This window comes from Cricetulus griseus, chromosome 9, assembly GCF_003668045.3.
Source record: "Cricetulus griseus strain 17A/GY chromosome 9, alternate assembly CriGri-PICRH-1.0, whole genome shotgun sequence".
Classification (NCBI taxonomy): Eukaryota; Metazoa; Chordata; class Mammalia; order Rodentia; family Cricetidae; genus Cricetulus; species Cricetulus griseus.
Window position 1 is genome coordinate 11806564 of NC_048602.1, and position 23595 is coordinate 11830158.

The following is a 23595-nucleotide window of genomic DNA, read 5'->3' on the forward strand; positions in this document are numbered from 1 at the left end:
ATAAGTTTCCTGCTCCTGAACCTGTGGCCTCCCCTGTGCCTTTTCCCCTACAAACTTGGTGTCTCCTCTAGGTCTTGTACCCCTTAGAAGACTCCAAACTGTAGATCAGTCCTCTTCTCTCACATACTATCAACCCATGGTGTCCTCATCTGCCTGCAGTAATTCCTGAGAGCAGTGACCCATTGCAGAGGGATACAAGGGTGCAATCCTAGTCTCTGTGGCCGGATACACCCTCCTTCTGTGGTACAACTGCTCCCAAGCTCTGTTACCCTTCCCCCAAATGAGCTGAGACTCCTTCCAGGCAGGAGCATCTCCATGTGCTGTAGGGTCTCTTCCAAACACTGCTCGGTCCCCTTACTCTCAGGGCCTCCCCTTATACCTTTCCACGTCTCTCTTTTTGCTCCACTTCCAGACCGCACAATGATCAAAAGGGCTGATGAACATTCCTGCATCCTGAGAGAACAGCAGCTCACCCTAGGGCTGCTCTCTTCTGTATCCTGTCCCTGTGTATGTCAGCACCATAGTGGGAGCCTCTGTATTTCCTGTAGGACACACAAACCCAGCTGGACACCTAGTCAACCCTTCATCAGTGCTCTAAAAGATGGAATATCCTCTTAGCTGGAAGGTGATAGAGATGTCTGTGAGGCTTCAAAGGGACAAGCTGAGTGGTGCGTGGGGCAGGAGACAGATCTATTCTCACTGCCTCCTATTTTTATTCCCTTGGTGCCTTGAGTTTCTTCCTCTGAAGTCTCATAAGCTCATCAGAACAATACACTTATGGCCCAGACACTTGTGGATTGAGCCTCCGGAGAAGGATATATATACAGGTAACCTACCTAACTATAGCTGTCATGGCAGTATACCTTTGACTCTGCACTCTATGGGATAGTCATCCCCATTGTCAGTACCATGGAATCCCGAGAAAACCCAGAGCTCTGGCCAAATCCTGGATGGAATAGTCTGAGGCAGAATTGTTTCAGCTGTTTTTACATATTGGATCACCTGGGCCACTGCTTCAGGGGGTCTTGCTTGATCAAACCATATTATTCTGGAAGGAATCCACAACTTGTAATTTCTGTGGATTTAAAAGAGGTATCTTTTCCAAAGTAACATGTCCTTGGACTTAAATTTAGAATTCAAGGCATTTTCAAAATATAAAGCTGGATTAATCCACCATCATTTATAATGAATTGTCTGTTAGCAGTTGTTGCTAATTCCTCAGCAATTAAACAATTCAAGGACAACACAATAGCATACACTATCCAGACTCTCTGTGTATTTTCCATCTTTAAGTGGCTTTTTAAATTATTCTATTTATTTTTCTTTCACTCTTTCATTTCCTGAGACAGGGTTTCTCTGTGTACGTTTGCTTGTCCTGGAATTCACTCTGTAAGCCTTGAAATCACAGAGATCTGTTGGCCTCTGCATCATGAGAGCTGGGATTAAAGACCTGTACCACCAATCCAGCTACTCTATTTCTTTATTTTTTAACCACTTTATTGTTTTTTCTTTTATCTCCCAAGCCTATGTATATTTTAAAACACACTGTAAACCCTTTAGAGGTTCTACTTCGTCTGAATCTGCTTTCACTGTAAATCTTTGTCTTTTTCTGGCCACAGGTCTTTTATCTGTTAAACAGCATGACTAAAAGAGCCCTGCTATTTTTGCCACTTATGCTGAGTCTGGAAGCCTCTCTTAAAGGAGCCATGAGCTTCTGCTTGTCTCAACAGAGCACAACTGAGAAAACGCTGCCACAAAGAAGTCATGCTGACAAGGTTCTTTTCATTTTAGAATCCCTTTTTGAGCTTTTGTCAGGTTTTCCATGGAAATTCCTGTCCCACGTTGCTGCCACTATTTTGTTGTAAAGTTTCCCGAAGCTGTTTGAGCCCCAAATGAACACACAGACCATATATTAGTTATAAAACTGTTGGCCGGTGGCTTGGGCTTCTTATTGGCTAGCTCTGTCTTAATTGTTAACCCGTAACTACTAACCTATATACTTCCACATGGTCTTGGCTTACCAGAGAGTGCCTGGACCTACAACTCGTTTGCCTGCTACTTGGCAACTTAATCTGGCAGGCACTCCTGCCTACCTTTCCCAGAATTCTCATCCTTTCCGAGCTCTGCCCATCTTCCTGCCTCATTGACCATTGGCCAAACAGTATTTTATTCATCAACCAATAAGAGAAGCATACATACAGAAGGACATCCCACATCCTTCATCAGCATACAGAGTCTACCCAACCCTTCCAATGTCAAGTTCTCCCTTATGGTTTAATGATGACATTGCTGACCCTCTGCCCTGTGCTTTGTCTTCTCTACTATAAACACTGGGATTCATCTCATGTCCTTGTCCCTCTTGGGAGAATCCAGACAGTTTATCAGCCCTCTCCTCTCCAACACAGTCAACTCCTGGTTTCCTTGGCTGTGACCACAAGCCCCCGAAAGATGAGGTGACCTTTGCAGACAGGTACTGAGGGCAACTCCCTAGTCTCTGTAGCATGATCTTAATTCCTTTTGTGACATGTCTGCTGCAGCAGAACTCACAAACTCTGCTGTCCTTCCTGCACTGGAGCTTAGGATCTTCCCAGGAAGGAGCACCTTCCAAAGCCACATAGGCTGTAGGTGTGTCTGTGTTAAAAAGACTGCTCTATTTCCTCCACTTTCAGGGCTGCCCAGAGTCCCTCTCTCCATCTTCTCTTATGTTTTTGTCCCCTAGAACACAGACTGAGAGTCTCTAACATGAGAAAATACCAGCAGCCCCTGAGATGGCCTTTTGCTTGCTCCTGGCCTTGATCCCAAAGTTCCAAAAAAAAAAAAAAGAAAGTCTACACAACTGCAAGGGACAGAAAGCCAGCTTGGCACATTGTGTTCTCAATGCTCTGCAATCATGAAATTTGCTCCCACCAGGAAGGTGACAGGCATATCTCTGTGATTCCAAAGGGACCAGATCAGTTGTGTGTGGGGAAGAGAACACATACATTCTCAATGGAGTCACCAATCAGCTTTGTGATCAAGGACAAAGGCCCAGAATGTGTCAGGAGTGTCAATCTTAGGTTTGTGGGAGGAGGTAACTTGACTACTGGAAAAAGGCTGTGAACTCCTTTGCCCCAGGCAAGATTTTGAGACAAGACTTATGCTTCACTATTTGCTGACCTGAGTAATAGGTCTTCCCATGTGCTACATGGTCTTTCTAAGATGTCTTAGTAGGTTCTGTCTAGTAGGTCTCTGTCTAGTAGGTTCCTCTTGGATATCATATAATTCTCAAAGGAAATGCACAAAGGGGGAACGGAAACATGACATCCTAGCAGCGTTGCACACAATTCAGAATCCAGTAGGTCTGAGACCATTGCGTCTATGATTTCTGGGTCTGTAAAAACAGTGGAGGAACCAAGCTCCTAAGTAAATTTTGGTTCAGACAAATTCTTCTCTGCCAGTTCATTGCTTGTCCTAAAGGCACCCCTGTTGATCACTGGGGGAACTAAAGTTTATGTCTGGGAATTGTCCAGATCAGCATAGCCTGTAGCTATATCACTACAGGAGAGAATTCCCTGAGCTGGACCAAGAGGACACTTGTCAGGAGGATGTATGTCATCTCTCCCTGTCCTTATTTTCTCTGACATTCCTGTAAAGTATCATAATCTCATAAGAACATATAGGTCATGAACTGAGCACCTAACAGGCTTAGCTCTCCTTGTTTGGTCTGTGAAGAAGTTGTCCAGGGGACCTAGACTAACCGTATAGCTCATGACAGTGCTTTGGGTGGTTTCAAAGATATATGACTTGGATTATGAAAAAGCATTGCTTCCTGCCACCAGGAAGTCAAAATACAACCTTTATAATCTGATTCTCAAGGCCAACTCTGATTGATTCTGGAACAGAGATCTGGAGCCAGGGCATCTGGCTGCTCACATCTCTGTGAGGATTCCAAATTGTCCTCCATCAGGTCAAATGTTGATTCCCTTTGGATTTTTCTCAAGAACACATTCCTGGTAAGAAGTACAAGTGTCTAGACAGAGGCTGACATCCTTGGCTGAGTTAACCCAATATCTGTCCACCTGTCTGCAAAGTGAAATCAAATGAAAAATTCTGATCTATTGCCATTATTTTAAACCATGAGTGTCCTGAAGTGAATACTCATACCCCCAAAGAAGAATGCAGTACACAGGGGAGGAAGGCACAGGCCATTATACTGTGTGTGTCCAATGGAATGAATCCCACCCAGAACCCAGAGTTCACAAAGAATCACTTACTGTGCACGAGAAGGTACATGGTTGTTGCTGCAATATCTGCATGTTTATCTAAGGTTCGTAGGGTATAGAATCCTGTGTCATTCTTCGTGACATTTCTGATCAGCAGAGATCCATTGGGGTACACTGTCTCTCTACCACTGAATACAAGCCCCAGATCACTTAAATCCAGGTTCAGTGTATATAATCCAATTACATTGTCTGTAATTTCCACCCCTTTGAACCAGACTAAGGCTGCAAGATTCTCTGGCAGATTGTGGACAAGAAGAAGGACGTTTTCTCCTTCCACCACTTGGGGTGGGACAGACTCAATGGTGACTTGGGCAGTGGTGGGGGAAAAATGCCAGCAGGCTAAAAGGGAGGCTAGAAGGGAACAGAAAAAAGAAACAATCAATGTTTAGCAAATGTGGTCATCATTTAGCTTATATGTGGGGGTACGAGTGTGTCCACCATCCTTGGGAGGGATGAGCATCATGACTTCCATTCACTCAAAGTCTCTGACTATGTCATTAACTCTCTTAGAAATACTCTTCGCAGACTTGGAGTCTCCTGATGCAAGGACTTCAGGTGTAGTATTATAGTCCAGGCAGACAAAACCATCCAGAGTCTGCTGCCATTGTGGTCTAAGACCTGCCAGCACCCACTGGGAGAATGAGAGGCTTAGACCCATTTGCACCCACCAGGAGAAAGTGGGTACCCAGTGCTATGAACTTTCCGCTTGGTACTGCTTTCAAAGTGTCCCATATGTTTGGGTATGTCGTGTCTTTGTTCTTGAACTCTAGGAAGTCTTTATTTTCTGTTTTTATTTCTTCATTGACCCTGGGATGGTGCAATTGCTCATTGTTCAATGTCCCAAACCTATGGAACACTCAGAAAGCAGTGCTAAGAGGAAATTTCATAGCACTAAGTGCACAGGTGAAGAAACTTGAGAATAGTCATGCTGGAGAATTAACAGCACAACTGAAAGTTCTAGAATAAAAGAAGCAAACTCACCCATGAGGAGTAGATACCAGGAAATAATCAAATTGAGGGCTGAAATCAATGAAGTAGAAACAAAGTAAACAACACAAACAATCAATGAGACAAAAAGTTGGTTCTTTGAGAAAATCAACAGATAGACCAAACTTTACCCAAACTACCTAAAAGGCAGAGAGAAAACATGCAAATTAAGAAATCAGAAATGAAAAAGGGGACATAACAACAGACACTGAGGAAATCAAGAGAATCATCAGGTCATATTTGAAAAACCTGTACTCCACAAAACTGGGAAATTTAAAGGAAATGGACAGTTTTCTGGATAGATATCATTTACCAAAATTAAATTAAGAAAAGATAAACATGCAAATAGACCTATAACCCCTAAAGGAGAAGAAGCACTCATCAAAAGTTTCCCAACGAAAAAAAGCCCAGGGCCAGATTGTTTCAGTGCAGAATTCTATGAGTAATTCAAAGAAGAGCTAACACCAACACTCCTCAATTGTTCCACACAATAGAAGCAGAAGGGTCATTACCAAATTGAAGACCACTTCCTGAATAAAAACCAGTAGCACAGACACTGAGATGTACAATTACTAAAGGGGACCTCATGAAACTGAAAAGCTTCCATAAAGTAAAAGACACAGGCAACAAGACAAAATAGCAGCCCATAGAATGGGAAAAGATCTTCACCAACCCCACATCAGACAAATGGCTAATTTCCAAAATATACAAAGAACTCAAGAAGCTAGTCACCAACACATCAAACAATCCAATTAAAAAGTGGGGTACAGAGATAAATAGACAATTCTCAACAGAGGAATCTCAAATGACTGAAAGACACATAAGAAAGTGTTCAGCATCCTTAGACATCAGGGAAATGCAAATCAAAACAACTCTGAGATACCATCTTACCCCTGTCAGAATGTCTAAAATCAAAAACACCAATGACAGTTAATGCTGGAGAGGATGTGGAGAAAGAGGTACACTCCTCCATTGCTGGTGGGAGTGCCAACTTGTATAGCCACTTTGGAAATCAGTATGGAGATTCCTCAGAAAAATGAGAATCAGTCTACCATGAGATCCAGCAATTTTGCTGTTAGGTATATACCCAAAGGATGCATATTTATACCACAAGGACAGCTGTTCACCTATAGCTACAGCTATCTTCATTACACTATTTCTAATAGCCAGAACCTGGAAACAACCTAGATGCCCCTCAACCAAAGAAAATATGGCACATTTACACAATGGAGGAAAACAAAACCAATGAAATCTTGAAATTTGCAGGCAAACTGGTGGAACTAGAAGAAACCATACTGAGTGAGGAAACCCAGACACAGAAAGAAAAATACAGTAAGTACTCACTCACTCATAAGTGGATATTAGACAGAGCAAAGTATTAACAGCCTAGCAGCATGTGGGTGTCAGTTGGGAGGCCAGGGCAGTCTATAGGACCTTTGGCAGTGGAACCAGCATTCATCCCTAGTGCATGGATTTTGGGAGCCCATTCCCCACAGAGGGATACTCTCTCAGCCTATATAAATAGGGGAGCACCTAGGCCCTGCCCCAAATGATGTGACAGACTTTGCTGATCCCCCAGGGAAGGCCTCATGCTGCCTTTGGAGGGGATGGGGTATGGGATGGGAGGTTGGTGTGGGGATTGGGAAGACAGGTGTGAAAGAGAACTGGGATTGGTATATAAAATAAAATTGTTTTTAATTAAAATAAAAAAAACAGAGAAAAAGAAATACTCTGCTCTCGTGTCTGCCTGGCTCCACCAACAGTGTCCCCGTATTGCTTCTCATGTAGACTATTTGATTCGAGGAGCACCATCCATCTGAACTTCTCCGCTGGAAAGAACTCACTTTATGACTTTTTTTCTCTTACCCCTTTGCTATTCCAACCCCTCCCCCATGACTTCATCTTGCAAATTCACTGCCATCAGTTCCACACGAGCCAGGGAATTGTGACTGATTTGGAAACATAGGTCCTGGAAAGGATTCAGACACTAGTGGATAAAAAAAGAGAAAGAAGACAGGGAGGGACAGAGAAGGAAGAAGGGAAGGAGGGAATCAAGGAAGGAGGAAAATGACCCATGGGATTGACTACATAGTTGCCAAACTGGAGTTAATGATAACAATTGTACTCAAGTGTGATTTAATTTTGTTTTCACTTGCTCATGTGTTGTATGCGTGTAGTTTTGAAGACAGGTGTGTGAGTATGCACAGGTGAAAGGTATGTCATATATTTGTGTGGAGGACAATGTCTCAGTGTGTGAAAGAGGGGGTGCCTGCCACAGCACCCGAAGGGACAAAAGTATCTCAGTATGCCCCTGCATGACACAGCATTTGCAGGGATAAAAGTGTCCCACGGTGCCCATGTGTGGGTACACGCCTCAGCACCTGGGTAGAGGACACAGAAGAGCCCGCAGGAGGCTGTTGTCTCCATCTCCCATGAGGGAGCAGACGACTGAATTCAGGTTGTCACGTCTCCACATACTGAGACATCTCTGTGGTCCACCCCTAATTGATTTCTATATTGAGGGTCACACTGACGCTTTGGAGAACATCAGACTTCAGAACATGGCAGCCAAAGTTCTTGATTGTGAGTAGGGAGTGTTTGAGGCTCTTCTTTTTTTGTATCTTAATTTCTTCAACCTTTACTAACTATTCCAAAATTGAATTTACTTATGTTTGTATTTTTGTCTGTCTCAATACAATCAAAAAATGAATCCAGTGTTTCAAAAGTCAACATATTGTCTCTTTTTGGCTACAGTGGATAAATAGTGCTTTTGCTGGGTTGATGTTGTCACAATCACTATGCTTTGGACCAGAAGTTCAGTGGCAGCTTTCTGACATCTGAAGACTTCTGCATTCCCTAGATTGTACAACCTGGCGGTGGAAAGCAGCGTGCCAAGGAGCCACATGCCAAACTCATCCCTTCTTATTGGCATGATCTAAAAGTGGACGAATCTCCTGTCGGTCAGAGGAAAATGAGAATGTAGATTTGGAAAGTAAATTAACGAAGAGAGAAGAGAGACTGTTGGAAAAGAGGTGTAGACACAGGGAGAGGGAAGCAGGAGATGGACAAAGGAATGCAGCCTTCTATCCACACAGGCTGCCATGCACAATGGCGCCTTTCAGAGCACAAAGGAAGGGGATTGGCTGAAATGGAACAACAAAGAAACAACTTATCCTTTGGAGAAGAATGACTTATCAAATGTTATCAAATATTGCAGGAATGCAATATTTTGATCTTTTCTATGAAAGCTCACAGGTTTGAGGCTCTTCTTATCCCCTCATCACTTCTTGTCCTCTGAGAGCTCCAGAGTGCTGAGCCTCTGTCCCTCACTGTACCTTCTGCCCCAGGACTGCAAACAGAAACCTCAAGTCTCCTCTCAGGCTCCTGTCTTCTTGAGGAAACTCCAGCCTGCCTCCAAGGTCCCCTGCACCCTCACAGTCAGAGGGTGGGTGCACTTACCTGTGAGCAGAAGCCCCTGCCAGGGAATGCACCCATTGCAGAGAAGCACAGAGCACATCTCCATCTCACCCTCACAGTCAGAGGGTGGGTGCACTTACCTGTGAGCAGAAGCCCCTGCCAGGGAATGCACCCATTGCAGAGAAGCACAGAGGACATCTCCATCTTACCCTCACAGTCAGAGGGTGGGTGCACTTACCTGTGAGCAGAAGCCCCTGCCAGGGAATGCACCCATTGCAGAGAAGCACAGAGGACATCTCCATCTCGCTTCTCACTTCCCTGTTCCCCCTTTTAGGAGAAGAACTTCAGCTCCAGAAAGGTGCTCAGTCTCTGAAGCTTTCTTTCCTATGAGCTGAGTTTTCTTTGAGGAAGCAGCACTTCCCAGAATGCAATGGACTGTTGGTGGTGGGATCTGTGTCCAAGGCACAGAACTGTCCTTCCCACTCTTAGTGCTGCTCAACAACCATTTCAGCCTCCCTTTATGCTTCTTCTCCAAGCAACACATTGGGCAACAAGGGAGATAAGCATCCCCGTGCCCTAGAGAACAATGGCTGATCCCAGGGCTGACGTCTGTTGTGTCTTGCCTTGGGTCTGTCAGCACCAGAGGGAACCTTCAAGAAACCTATGTGTCATTGTGACACAGATCCAGCTGAGCATCCTCCCTACCCTGGGTACTCAACCTGTGCTTTCGTAATTCACTGTGGAACGTGGCAGAGATGTCTCTGAAGGCTGGAAAGGGACCAGCTGAGTGATGACTAGGAATGAAGATCAATCTTTTACCACTAATGTCACCAGTCAGTGTTCTGTCCTAGGAGAGAGTCCCAGGAGCAGCAGCATGAGGAGTTTCATATTCCTAGTGTTGTGAAACAGAGGGGCAATTATCCTTGAAAGCATTGTGGGCCCCGTCTTACCATGGAGGAGGTCAAGTTAACATTTTAGCATTATGTGTTGTCTAACTGTCTTGGGTGAGCCCATGTCCTCTCTGATATTCCTGTGTCATCTCTGCCATTTGCCTTGCTGATTCCCTGGTGACAATCTTGTCTTCCCCTATGAGAGATGCCAGGAGAGAGGGGACCTTAGTGTTCCTCTTGTAGAAAGGTCTTCTCAGAAAAATAAGCACCAGGTAGTTCTGAGCAAAGTCTATGCAGGGAGCTCCCAGTTAGTATGGACAGAATTGAAAGCAAGTCTACTAGACAAAGTCATGCCTGGCTCAGTGAAACAATTTTCTGATGGTGCATGTCCTGATACCAACCCATGTATATAACTGGGAGAACTGCAATCCTATGTCCAGGAGTACATCACACATGGACCAAAAGTCAAATGTTACCTGACATGAAGCTCTGAAAACATATGAGATGCAGGGTATATCATCCTGTTCACTGTGCTCTCTTGAATTCCAAACACAATCAAACTAGGGTGGGTCTAGGCAAGGTTCCAGAATTGTCCTGAGAATACCTGGAGTGAAGTTGGAATCAATGTTTAACCAGAGGACTGGCATCCTCAGGAGGTGTCTTTTGGTCAGTAACAGTCAGAGGAAAGTCTGAGGACATAGAAGAGGACACATCCAGACATGGTGCCCCATGTCTGTAATTGCAACACTTGGGAGGCAGAAGCAGGTGCAACTCTGTGAGTTAAAGTCTAGCCTAGGCTACAACGCAAGTTCCAGGACAGACAGCTATTACTCAGAGAAACCCAGTCTTGACAAAAAGAGAAGACACTAGTGTACTAATGGAGTGGCTGCAGATGCCCTTCTGGATAATTACTGATGTTTGAATCCTTCCTTCTCTTTGCCTATTGGGTGCTAAGGCAGTCTGTTCATGAGTACAGGGAGCAGTGATTCAAATGGATGTGTCATCTGCTCTTCTCTATATCACATTCTATACTTCTCTCACTCTGATTGAAAAAAAATGGTCTCAGCAAAAAAAAAAAAAGGCTTAGTAGAGACTAAGTGTGCATTTCCTTTCAGGGCTGTCATATTGTACCACTGAAGGAAGTCAAGGCAGAAAACATGGTGCTTACTGGCCCATTCCCTGGCTCACTCTCAGACCCATGCTTAGCCAGTTTCTTATACACCCAAGACCATCTGCCTAGGCATGGTGTTGCTTGCACACAGTGGCCTGGGCCCGCATCCATTAATTAGGACAGGCCCTTACAGACATGTACAGCCTGACCTGATGAAGGTAGTTACTTTGTTGAGACTCTTTTTTTCCCACCCAGGTGACGATGGACTGTGTCAAAATGACAGCTAGTGATAACAAGAACACTGTTTCAAACTCTTACATCCTTCTCCTCCATAGGGAGATTCCAAAGAAAGTTCCCCATTCTCCCAGTGGGTGCCCCTCTTTGCTTGCTGTGCTCATCACATGTCCAGGTGTCCACTGCCCCACAAACCTGGACCCTGAGAGCCAGGGCACAGCTCAAAGACATGTAACTTGGGATTCATTTTTCACACTTCCTAGATCCTGAGCTCAGGGACACCGTGATGTCCACCACAGATGTTGTGACGAGTAACTGAAACAATGTCATCAAAACATTAGTTTCAATCAGTCGTTAGTTGTCCACTCTCACACCTTCTGTGACAACCTTACATAGCATGTCTTGTAGGAAGGGCAAATTGTAGTTTATAGGTTCAGTGGCTGTGTTGGTGTGCCATTCCCTCCCCTGGAAGTCTTGCCAGGATACAGGAGATGGCCTGTTAAGAATCTGTATGCCCCATTGTTAGGAGTTTTAGCTGGAATCACCTCCATAGATTCCAGGGAGTTTCCATGACACTCGGTTTCTAGCTCCTCCCAGAGGTGGCCCCAGATTCTGTCTGTCTCCCTCAGTACTCTCGGTACTCAGTACTCTCAGCATCCTTCCCTCACTGGATTCCTCCTGTTCCAAAATCCACCACCTCTACCAGACCCCTTACCTCTTCTACCTGCAATGTCTATTCTAATTCCACTCCACAACGTGGCCTTGCTGGAGCTGGTGCGCTGATTTGGAGAATGTGCCAGTGTGGAGGTGGGCTTTGAGGTCTCATATATGCTCAAGCCATGTCCAGCGAGACTGATGATTTCCTGTTGCTTCTCTAGCAAAATAGAAGGACTCTCAGCTCATGCTCCAGCACCATAATGAAACTAGGTTGCACCATGATGATAATGGACTAAAGCCCTAAAAATGTAAGATACCAGATTAAATTGTGTTTTTTTTCATTTTTAGATTTAAATTAGAAACCAGATTGTTTTACTTGTCAATCCCAGTTCACTCTTCCACCCCTCCTCCCCTGAGCCCCACTCACACCCTGCCTATCCCATACCCCTTCTGAGCCCCAGGGAGGGTGAGGCCTTCCATGGAGGATCTTCAGAGGCTGTCATCTCCTAGGCTCTTCCCCGTGTGTCTAGGCTGAGAGAGTATCCCTCTGTGTGGAATGGGCTGCCAAAGTCCATTCCTATGCTAGGGATAAGTACTGATCTACTAAGCATAGATTTCTGAGGCCTCATCACTGACACACACGTTCATGGGATCTGGTCTGTCCTACCCTGGTTCCCAAGCTATCAGTCTGGGGTCTATGAGCTCCCCCTTGTTCAGGTCAGCTGTTTCTGTGGATTTCTCCATCCTGGTCTTGACCCCTTTGTTCATCACTCTTTCTTGTCTGCAACAAGATTCCAGTTGAGTTCACTGTTTGGATGTGGGTGTTTGGATGTGCTTCTGCTTCCATCAGCTGCTGGATGAAGGCTCTAGGCTGGCATATAAGTCAGTCATCAATCTCATTATCAGGGGAGGGCATTTAAGGTAGCCTCTCCTCTGTTGCTTAGATTGTTATTTGGTGTCATCCTTGTAGATCTATGGACATTTCCCTAGTGCCTGATTTTTCTTTAAACCTATACTGGCTCCCTCTATTATGGTATCTCTTATCTTCCTCTTCTGTATTCTACCCCCAACTCAACCTTCCTGCTCCTTAATGTCCCCCTCTCCTCCCTCTTCTCCTCTTCTAATTCACCTAGCTTTCTCTCCCGTTCCCCATGCTCCCAATTTGCTCAGGGGATCTTGTCCCTTTCCCCTTCTCCAGGGGAACCATGTATATCTCTCTTAGAGTCCTCCTTGTTTCCTAGTTTCTCTGGAAGTGTGGATTGTAGGCTGTGGTATTCTGTGACTGGGGCTACCTCACTCAGGATTGTTTCCTCTAGTTCCATCCATTTGCCTTGGCATTTCAAGATTCCATTGTTTTTTTCCCACTGAGTAGTACTCCTTTGTGTAAATGTAACACATTTTCTCCATCCATTCTTCAGTTAAGAGGCATCTAGATTGCTTCCAGTTTCTGACTATTACAAATAATGCTGCTATGAACATAGTTGAACAGATGTCCTTGTTGTATGAATGTGCATTCTTTGGGTATATGCCTAAGAGTGGAATTTCTGGATCTTGTGGTAGACTGATTCCCATTTTCCTGAGGAATTACTATACTGATTTCCAAAGTGGTTTACGAGTTGTCACTCCCACCAGCAGTGGAGGAATGTTCCCCTTTCTCCATGTCCTCTCCAGCATAAACTGTCATTGGTGTTTTTGATTTTAGACATTCTGACAGGAGTAAGATGGAATCTCAGAGTTGTTTAGATTTGCATTTCCCTGATGGCTAAGGATGTTGAACACTTTCTTCTTTGTCTTTCAGCCATTTTAGATTCCTCTATTGAGAATTCTCTATTTAGTTCTGTACCCCACTTTTTAACTGGATTATTTGGTGTTTTGGTGACTAATTTCTTGAGTTCTTTGTATATTTTGTCAGATGTGGGGTTTGTGAATATGTTTTCCCATTCTGTGGGCTGCTGTTTTGTTTTGTTGACTGTGTCCTTTGCCTTACAGAAGCTTCTCAGTTTCAGGAGGTCCCATTTATTAATTGTGGATCTCAGTGTCTGTGCTACTGGTATAATATTCAGAAAGTGGTCTCCTGTACCAATTGGTTCAATAGTACCACCTAGTTTCTCTTCTAAGAGGTTCTGTGTGGCTGAATTTATGTTGAGATCTTTGATCTATTTGGACCTAATTTTTTCAAATGGCAATAGATATGGATCTATCTTCAGTCTTCTACATGCCAGCACCCAGTTATGCCCGCACCCTTTGTTGAAGATGCTTTCTTTTCAATTGTATAATTTTAGCTTCTTTGTAAAAAATCAGATGCTTGTAGTTGTGTGAAAAACTTGTTACTATCAGGTTTTTCACTTTGATTCTAGTGGTCTACTTGTCTATTTTTTGCACCAATATCAAGCTATTTTCAGGACTCTAGCTGCATAATGGAGCTGGAAGTCAGGGATGGTGATGCCTCCAGAAGTTTCTTTATTTTACAGAGTTGTTTTGGCTATCCTGGTTTTTTTTCCATATAGAATTGAGAATTGTTATTTCAAGGTCTGTGTAGAATTGTACTGGGATTTTGATGGGGATTTCATTGAATCTATAGATCGATTCCTGCAAGACTGCCATTTTTACTATGTAGAACCTACCTATCCAAGAGCATGGGAGATCTTTCCGTTTTCTGGAATCTTTAATTTCTTTCTTTAAAGACTCAAAGTTCTTGTGATACTGGTCTTTCACTTGTTTTGTTAGCATTACCCCAAGGTATTTTATGTTGTTTGTGGCAATTGTAAACGGTGATGTTTCTCTGATTTCTTTCTTAGCACCTTCAATATCTGTATATAGTAGTGCTACTGATTTTTTGATTTGATTTTGTATCCTGACACTTTGCTGAAGGTGTTAATCAGTTGCAGGAGCCCCCTGGTAGAGTTGTTGGGGCCACTTATGTAAACTATGATACCATTTGCAAATAGTGTTTTCCAATTTGTATCCCCTTCATCTCCTTTTGTTGTATAATTGTTCTAGCTAAAACTTCAAGGACAATATTTAAGAGTTATGGAGGGAGTGGACAACCTTGTCTTGTTCATGATTTAGAGGAATTGCCTTGAGTTTCTGTCCATTTAGTTTGGGGTTGGCTGTTGGTTTATTGTATGTTGCTTTTATTATGTTTAGTTATGTTTCTGTTATTTCTGATCTCTCCAACACCTTTATCATGAAGGGATGCTGGATTTTGTCAAAGGCCTTTTCAGCATCTAGTGAGAAGATCATGTGGTTTTTCATTCTCAAATTGTTTATATGCTGGATTACATTGATGGATTTTTGTGTGTTGAACCATCCTTGCATCCCTGGAATGATGCCTACTTGATCAAGGTGGATGAGTTTCCTGATGTGTTCTTGGATTCCATTTTCCAGTATTTTATTGAGTATGTTTGCATCAGTGTTCATGAGAGATATTGGTCTGTAGTTCTCTTTCTTAGTTGTGTCATTGTGTGGCTTGGGTACCAAGGTTATTGAAGCCTCCTAGAAGGAGTTTGGCAATTTCCCTTCTGCTTCTGTTGTGTGGAATACTTTGAGGAGACTTGGTATTATCTGTTCTTTGAATTTCTGGTAGAATTCTGCATTGAAGCTATCTGGCCCTTGGCTTTTTATGGTTGGTAGACTTTTGGTGACTGCTTCTATTTGATTAGGGGTTAGAGGTCTATTTAAATTGCTTATCTGTTCTTGGTTTAATTTTGGTAAGTGATATTTATCCAAAAAACTGCCCACTTCCTTTAGATTTTTGAATTTTGAAAAATACAGATTTTCAAAGTATGACCTGATGTTTCTCAGATCTCCTCAGTGTTTGTTGTTATGTCCACCTTTTCATTTCTGATTTAGTTAATTTTATGTTCATTCTCTGTCATTTGGTAAGTTTGGATAAGGTTTTTCTATCTTGTTGATTTTCTCGATGAACCAACTCTTCATTACATTGACTCTTTGGGTTGTTTTCCTATTTTCTCCTTTATTGATTTCAGGTCTCAATTTGATTATTTTTCTGACGTCTACTCCTCCAGGGTGACTTTGCTTCTTTGTGTTCTAGAGGTTTCAGTTGTGCTGCCAATTCTTTAGGGTGACTATACTCCTGTTTCTTCATGTGAACACTTAGTGCTATGAACTTTCCTCTTAGCACTACTTTCAAAGTGTTTCATAAGTTTGGATATGTTGTTTCTTCATTCTCATTGAATTCAAGGAAATCTTTAATTTCTTTCTTTATTTCTTCCTTGACCCAGGAATAAAGTTGCACTTTATTTAATTTCCATGTGTTTGTTATCTTCTGCAATTTGTATTGTTGAATTCTAACTTTAAAGCATGGTGGTCTGATAAGATACATGGCGTTGAGTCTGGAAATACCTCAACTCTTCCTTCCCCCTCCGCCGCCCCACCTTCTCCTGAGCTTTACTCCTGCCCAATGCCCCCATGACCCCAGGATATCTCTGGGCCTTCGTTTGCATAGAGTGGACCCGCCCAGACAGGGAGAACCTCCCTGGTCTGGAAATACATCACTCTTCCTTCCCCCTCCACTGGCCTGACTTCTCCTGAGTGAGGAGACTACCAGGAGAGGCAAGACCATCCATAGCTGAAGACATTGAAGTCTTGGCCCAAACACACCACCAGGTGACAAGAGGAGATAGAGAGACCCCACCTGCACCCACTAGAAGAAGAGATGGGAAGAAGGCAGAATAAGAACACACTCAACAACAGAAAGACCAATATGACACCACCAGAATCTAGGGACTCCACACCAGCAAGATCTGAAAAGCACAACACAGAGGAAGAAGAAGAGACAGACCTAAAAATCTACTTTATGAAGATGTTTGAGACCCTTAATGAGGAAACAATAAAATCTCTTAAAGAAATAGAAGAAAAAACAAACAAAAAATTCAAGAAATAAGTAATTCTCTTAAAGAATCTAAAGATAAAACAACCAAACAGGTGAAGGAAGCACTCAAAACAGTTCAAGGCATGAAAGCTGAAATGTAAACAATAAAGAAAACACAGACTGAATGGTCTCTGAAGACCCAGGGACTCTGACTCTGCTGAGATCACTGGGCTACTCCACCCCCAGGCAGTGCAGAGTGCAGAGAGTGCAGAGGTGAGCTCCTTTGGCCCCTGACTTGGGTCCAACTTCTGTCTACGCACTCTGGGAACTCCTGCCAGGGGTCTGCAGGCAGGTCGACTTGGCCCCTGAGGACCAAGCAACCCAGAGTCTGCTGACATTTCTGTGCTAGTCCTGCTCTCCCCCACCTGGAGAGTGAGTGCCTCAGACCTGCCTGCAGTCACTTTGAGACCCATCAGAGTACTGGGGCCAATTGCACCCAACTGAAGAGAATCCCAGACCCATACACACCAGCAAAGGAAGAGACACCACCTGCACCCACTGGAAGAAGAGATGGGAAAATGACAATATAAGCACACATCCAACAACAGGAAAACCAATATGACACCACCAGAGTCTAGGGACTCTACACCAGCAAGACACAAACATCCCAGCACAGATGAAGCCGAAGAGAGCAACATTAAAAACAACTTCATGCAGATGATAGAGACCCCAAGAGAGGAAATGAGAAAATCCTTCAGAGAAATGGAAGAAAAGACGAACCAAAAGACGCAAGAAATCAAGGAAAGCCAAGAAAATACAATTAAACAGCTGAAGGTCTTGAAAACTGAATTAGAGACAATAAAGAAAACACAAACTGAGGGAATGCTGGAAGTGGAAAAGCTTAGTAAACAATCAGGAACCACAGATGCAAGCATAACCAACAGAATACAAGAGATGGAAGACAGAATCTCAGATGCTGAAGATAAACTAGAGGAAATAAATTCATGAAGCAAAGAAATCTTAAGTCCAATAAATCCTTAACACAAAATATCCAGGAAAGGTGGGACACTGTGCAAAGACCAAACCTAAGGATAATAGGTATAGAATAAGTTGAAGAAATCCAACTCAAAGATGCAGAAAACATATTCAACAAAATCATAGAAGAAAACTTTCTCAACCCAAAGAAAGACATGCCAATGAAAGTACAAGAAGTCTACAGAACACCAAATAGAGTGGACCACAAAAGAAAGTCCCCTCGTTACATAATAATTAAAACACCAAACATAGAGAAAAAAGAAAGAATATTAAGAGTAACAAAGAAAAAAGGCCAAGTAACATATAAAGGCAAAGCTTTCAGAATTACACCAGACTTCTCCATGGAAACTTTGAAAGCCAGAAGGACCTGGATAGATATTCTACCAACTCTAAGAGACCATGGATGCCAGCCCAGACCACTATACACAGCAAAACTTTCAATCACTATAAATGGAGAAAACAAGATATTCCACAAAAAAGATTTAAACAATATGTAATCACTAATCCAGCCCTACAGAAAGTGCTGGAAGGAAAATTCCAACCTAAGGAAATTAACTACACTCACAAAAACATAGGCAACAGATAATTCCACTTTATGAAAACCCAAAAGAAAAAGCAGGGCAAATCCACATACAATACCACTACTAACAACAAATCAAAACAAACAAGAATAAACACTCAATGGACCTTAATTTCCCTCAATATTAATGGTCTTAACTTGCTTATAAAAAAAACACAGGCTAACTGATTGGATAAGATGACAGAATCCATCCTTCTGCTGCATACAAGAAACACACCTCAAATTCAAAGACAGACATTACCTTAGAGTAAAGGGTTAGGATAAGATATTCCAATCAAATGGACCCAAGAAATGAGCTGAGGTAGCTATCCTAGTACCTAACAAGTTAGACTTCAAACTAAAATCAATCAAAAGAGATGAAGAAGGTCATTTCATATTCATCACAGGAAAAGTCCATCAGGAAGAAGTCTCAATTCTAAACATCTATGCCCCAAATACAAAGGCACCAGCATTCATAAAAGAAACATTATTAAAATTCAAATCACAAATAAGCCCTCACACAGTTATAGAGGGAGACTTCAACACCCCACTCTCACCTCTGGACAGGACCACCAGACAGAAACTTAACAAAGAGACAAAGGGACTAACAGAAGTTATGACCCAATTGGGATTAACAGACATCTATAGAACTTTCCATCCAAACACAAAAGAATATACCTCCTTCTCAGCATCACATAGAACCTTCTAAAAAATCAACCACATACTTGGCAACATAGCAAACCTCAACAGGTACAAAACAATTGGAATAATCTCCTGTGTTTTATCAGACCATCATGCTTTAAAGTTAGAATTCAAAAACAACACAAATTGCAGAAAACCTACCAACTCATGGAAATTGAACAACACACAATTGCACCATTCCTGTGTCAAGGAAGAAATAAAGAAAGAAATTAAAGACTTCCTAGAATTCAATGAAAATGAAGACACAACATACCCAAACTTATGGGACACTTTGAAAGCAGTACCAAGAGGAAAGTTCATAGCTCTAAGTGCTCACATGAAGAAACTAGAGAATAGTCACACCAGAGAGTTGACATCACAGCTGAAAGCTCTAGAACAAATGGAAGCAAATTCACCGGGAGGAGTAGACACCAGGAAATAATCAAACTGAGGGCAGAAATCAATAAAGTCGAAACAAAGAAAACAATTCAAAGAATCAATGCAACAAAGAGTTGGTTCTTTGACAAAATCAACAAGATAAACAAACCTTTATCCAAACTAACCAAAAGGCAGAGAGAGAGAGAGAGAGAGAGAGAGAGAGAGAGAGAGAGAGAGCATGCAAATTAACATGAAATGAAAACAACTGACAATGAGGAAATACAGAGAATCTTCAGGTCATATTTTGAAAACCTGTACTCGATAAAATTTGAAAATTTAAAGGAAATGGACAATTTTCTGGACAGATATCACTTACCAAAATTGAATCAAGAACAGATAACAATCATAAAGGAGCTTGGACATCTCTTTCAGATGACTTTAAAGTTTATTTGGAATAGATATATTTAAGATGTGACATTAGTAGATTCTTATAACTTCTTGTAATTCACCTTTATGATTGTTAATTATAGATAATTTACACAGTTAAGTTTTAATCCTTTTTTTTAGATTTAAAGGAGAATTGTAGGGGGAAATGCTGTCCACGCTCACTTGGGGGCTGGCACAGGTGATGCTGACCACACACACTAGGGCATGGTCCGAGTGACATAGCAAGGCTTAAGATATCAGGGACATACGCACGCGGCTCTCTTTTCCCTCTCCTGCCTGGTTGTACAGGACTGGCTCCATCACGTGAGTACTTCCTAATAAACTATCTGTTTCCTTTATAAGAGTTGCTGTGGCCATGGCGTCTCTTCATAGCAACAGAAACCTAACTAAGACAGATGATCCAGTTTCTGACAGTTTGACAGTGTGGTATTGGTCACAGCATGGACAGTGTCACCTGTGCCAGTCCCCAAGCAAGTGTGGTCAGCATTTCCCCCTACAAAGCCCTGTTCTTTGCCTTTCTGAGTACTGATAGCAGCAGAAAATACTTGATTCCCTGTCCAGCAGGTGGACTATGGAGTAATGGAATTTGACAGAAATTCTCCAGAGCCAGGTGGTTTAGTAATAGGGTTAAATCTGATTCTCCACATGTTTTCGCTTCATAAAACAGACATCTCCTCAAGCTACTTATGTCTCAGATCAGCATCTGTGAAAAACAGCTGTTCCTGCTCCATGTACACATCAGAAGGCCTCCAGGGTGAAGACACTGGATATGTGGTTGATCACAGACAGCTTGTCACTCCTGGCCTGTGAGACAGTTGTACACACTGTGTTTTCTGTGTCTCTTTTCAAGTGATAGCACACATACTTAAGAAATTCTGGGCCTCTGGTTCGGGTTCCCCTGCTCTAATCAGGGACACCTGACTCCAGAGATCTGATCATGGGATCCAAACTCAGTCAGCAGGTTCCAGCACACCCAGAGACTGCCAAGGCCCAGGTAACAACAGTCCTACCTCCGTCCAGGAGAAGAGGACAGACATCAGAGTATTGGAAATGTTTGCATCTACCAGAAGGGAACCTTGGTCCCATACCTGCCAGGAGATGAAGAGACTCCTGGTACACCCACCAGAAGAAAGGATGGGAAGAAGACAATATAAAACCACATCCAACAACAGAAAAACCAATATGACACCACCTGAGACTAGAGACCATACACCAGCAAGACCAGAACATCACAATGCAGATGAAGCAGAAGAGAATGACCTTAAAAACATCTTCATGAAAATGGTAGAGGGTCTCTCACCCTCCCTGGGGAGCAGAAAGGATATGAGATAGGTAGGGTGTTAGTTGGGGGGGGGAATGGTAGGGGAGGAGGGGAGGGAGTGGGAACTGGGATTGACATGTAAAACAATCTTGTTTCTAATTCAAATAAAAAATGAAAAAAATAAAAATAAAAAATGATAGAGGGCCTCAAAGAGGACATGAGAAAAATCCCTTAAAGAAATGGAAGAAAAAACAAACCAAAAATAAAAGATATCAACAAATCTTTCAAGGAAACACTTCAAGACCTAAAAACTGAAATAGAGACAATAAAGAAAGCACAATCTGAGGGAATGCTGGAAATAGAAAAGCTGGATAAATGATCAAGAAGTACAGATGCAAGCATAACCAACAGAAAACAAGAGATGGAAGAGAGATTCTCATGAATTGAAGATACCGTAGGAGAAATAGACTCATCAACCAAAGAAAACCTTAAGTCCAACAAATCCCTAACACAAAATATACAAGAAATATGGGACACCCTGAAAATACCAAGCCTAAGAATAATAGGTATAGAATAAGTTGAAGAAATCCAACTCAAAGGAGTAGAAAACATATTCAACAAAATCATAGAAGAAAACTTTCCCAACCTAAAGAAAGACATGCCAATGAAAGTACAAGAAGCCTACAGAACACCAGATAGACTGGACCAAAAAAAGGTCTCCTCGACACATAATAATCAAAATCTCAAACATACAGAATAAAGAGAAAATATTAAGAGCAGCAAAGGAAAAAGTTCAAGTAATATATAAAGGCAAACCTATCAGAATTACACCTGACTTTTCCAAGGAAACTCTGAAAGCCAGAAGGTCATGGATAGATATTCTACCTACACTAAGAGACCACAGATGCCAGCCCAGACTACTATACCCAGCAAAGCTCTCAATCAATATAGATGGAGAAAACAAGATATTCCATGACAAAACCAGATTCAAACAACACATCCACAAATCCAGCCCTACAAAAAGTTCTGGAAGGCTGCTGCATATAAGAAACACACCTCAACTTCAAAGACAGACGGTACCTAAGAATTAAAGGTTGGGGAAAGATTTTCCAATCAAATGGACCAAAGAAACAAGTGGGGGTATCAATCCTAATATCCAACAAATTGGACTTTAAACTATAATCAATCAAAAGAGATGAAGGAGGTCACTTCTTACTCACCACAGGAAAAATCCATCAGGATGAAGTCTCAATTCTGAACATTTATGCCCCCAATACAAAGGCATCCACGTTTGTAAAAGAAACATTACTAAAACTCAAATCACACATAAAACCCCACACACTTATAGTGGGAGACTTCAACACCCCACTCTCACCACTGAACAGGAACATCAGACAGAAACTTAACAAAGAAACTAAGGAACTAATAGAAGTTATGGCGCAATTGGACTTAACAGATATCTATAAAACATTCCATCCAAATACAAAACAATTTACCTTCTTCTCAGTGCCACATGGAACCTTCTCTAAAATCGACCACATACTTGGCAGCACAGCAAACCTCAACAGGTACAAAAATTGAAATAATCCCCTGTATCTTATCAGACCATCATGCTTTAAAGTTAGAATTCAACAACAACACAAATTACAGAAAACCTACAAACTCATGGAAATTAAGTAACACCCAATTGCACAATTCCTGGGTCCAGGAAGAAATAAAATAGAAATTAAAGATTTTCTAGAATTCAATGAGAATGTGGGCACAACATATGAAAACCTATGGGACACTTTGAAAGCAGTGCTAAGAGGAAAGTTCATAGCGCTAAGTGCCCACATGAAGAAACAAGAGAATAATCACACAAGAGAATTAACAGCACAACTGAAAGCACTAGAAAACAAAGAAGCCAATACACCCCAGAGGAGCAGATGCCAGGAAATAATCAAATTGAGGGCTGAAATCAACAAAATGAAAACTAGGAGAACAACACAAAGAATCAATATAACAAAGAGTTGGTTCTTCGAGAAAATCAACAAGATAGACAAACCTTTATCCAAACTTACCAAACAGCAGAGAGTGAACTTGCAAATTAATAAAATCAGGAATGAAAAGGGGGACATAGCAACAGACACAGAGGAAATCCAGAGAATCATCAGGTCATACTTCGTAAGCCTATATTCCTCAAATTTTGAAAATCTAAAGGAAATGGACAATTTTCTGAACATATTTCACTTACCAAAATTAAATCAAGAACAGATGAGCAATTTAAATAGACCTATAACCCCAAATGAAATTGAAACACTCATCAGACGTCTCCCAACCAAAAAACGCCCAGGGCCAGATGGCTTCAGTGCAGAATTCTACCAGAAATTCAAGGTACAGCTAATACCAATTCTCCCCAAAGTATTCCACAGAATAGAAGCAGAAGGGTCATTGCCAAACTCTTTTTATGAGGCCACAATAACCTTGATACCCAAGCCACACAATGACACAACTAAGAAAGAGAACTACAGACCAATATCCCTCATGAACATTGATGCAAAAATACTCAATAAAATACTGGCAAATCCAATCCAAGAACATATCAGAGAAATAATCCACCATTATCAAGTAGGCTTCATCCCAGGGATGCATAGATGGTTCAACACACGAAAATCCATCAATGTAATCCACCATATAAACAGACTGAGGAAAAAAAACCACATGATCATCTCACTAGATGCCAAAAAAGCCTTTGACAAAATCCAACATCCCTTCATGATAAAGGTCTTGGAGAAATCTAACAGGAACATACCTTAACATAATAAAAGCAATATACAGCAAGGCGACAGCCAACATCAAATTA

General features: G+C 42.1%; 1 protein-coding gene across 1 annotated transcript in view; it reads right to left on the reverse strand.

Annotated features, from left to right (window-relative positions):
• LOC100763460 (carcinoembryonic antigen-related cell adhesion molecule 3-like) overlaps nt 1-8870 on the reverse strand; it is a 33667-nt gene extending 24797 nt beyond the window's left edge. The window contains exons 1-2 of the mRNA XM_035449348.1: nt 8807-8870; nt 4447-4613 (exon numbers count right to left, since the gene is read on the reverse strand). Of these exons, the coding sequence (XP_035305239.1) occupies nt 4447-4613; nt 8807-8870 (231 nt within the window). The remainder of the gene's footprint in view (nt 1-4446; nt 4614-8806) is intronic.
• Nucleotides 8871-23595: the final 14725 nt, after the last annotated feature.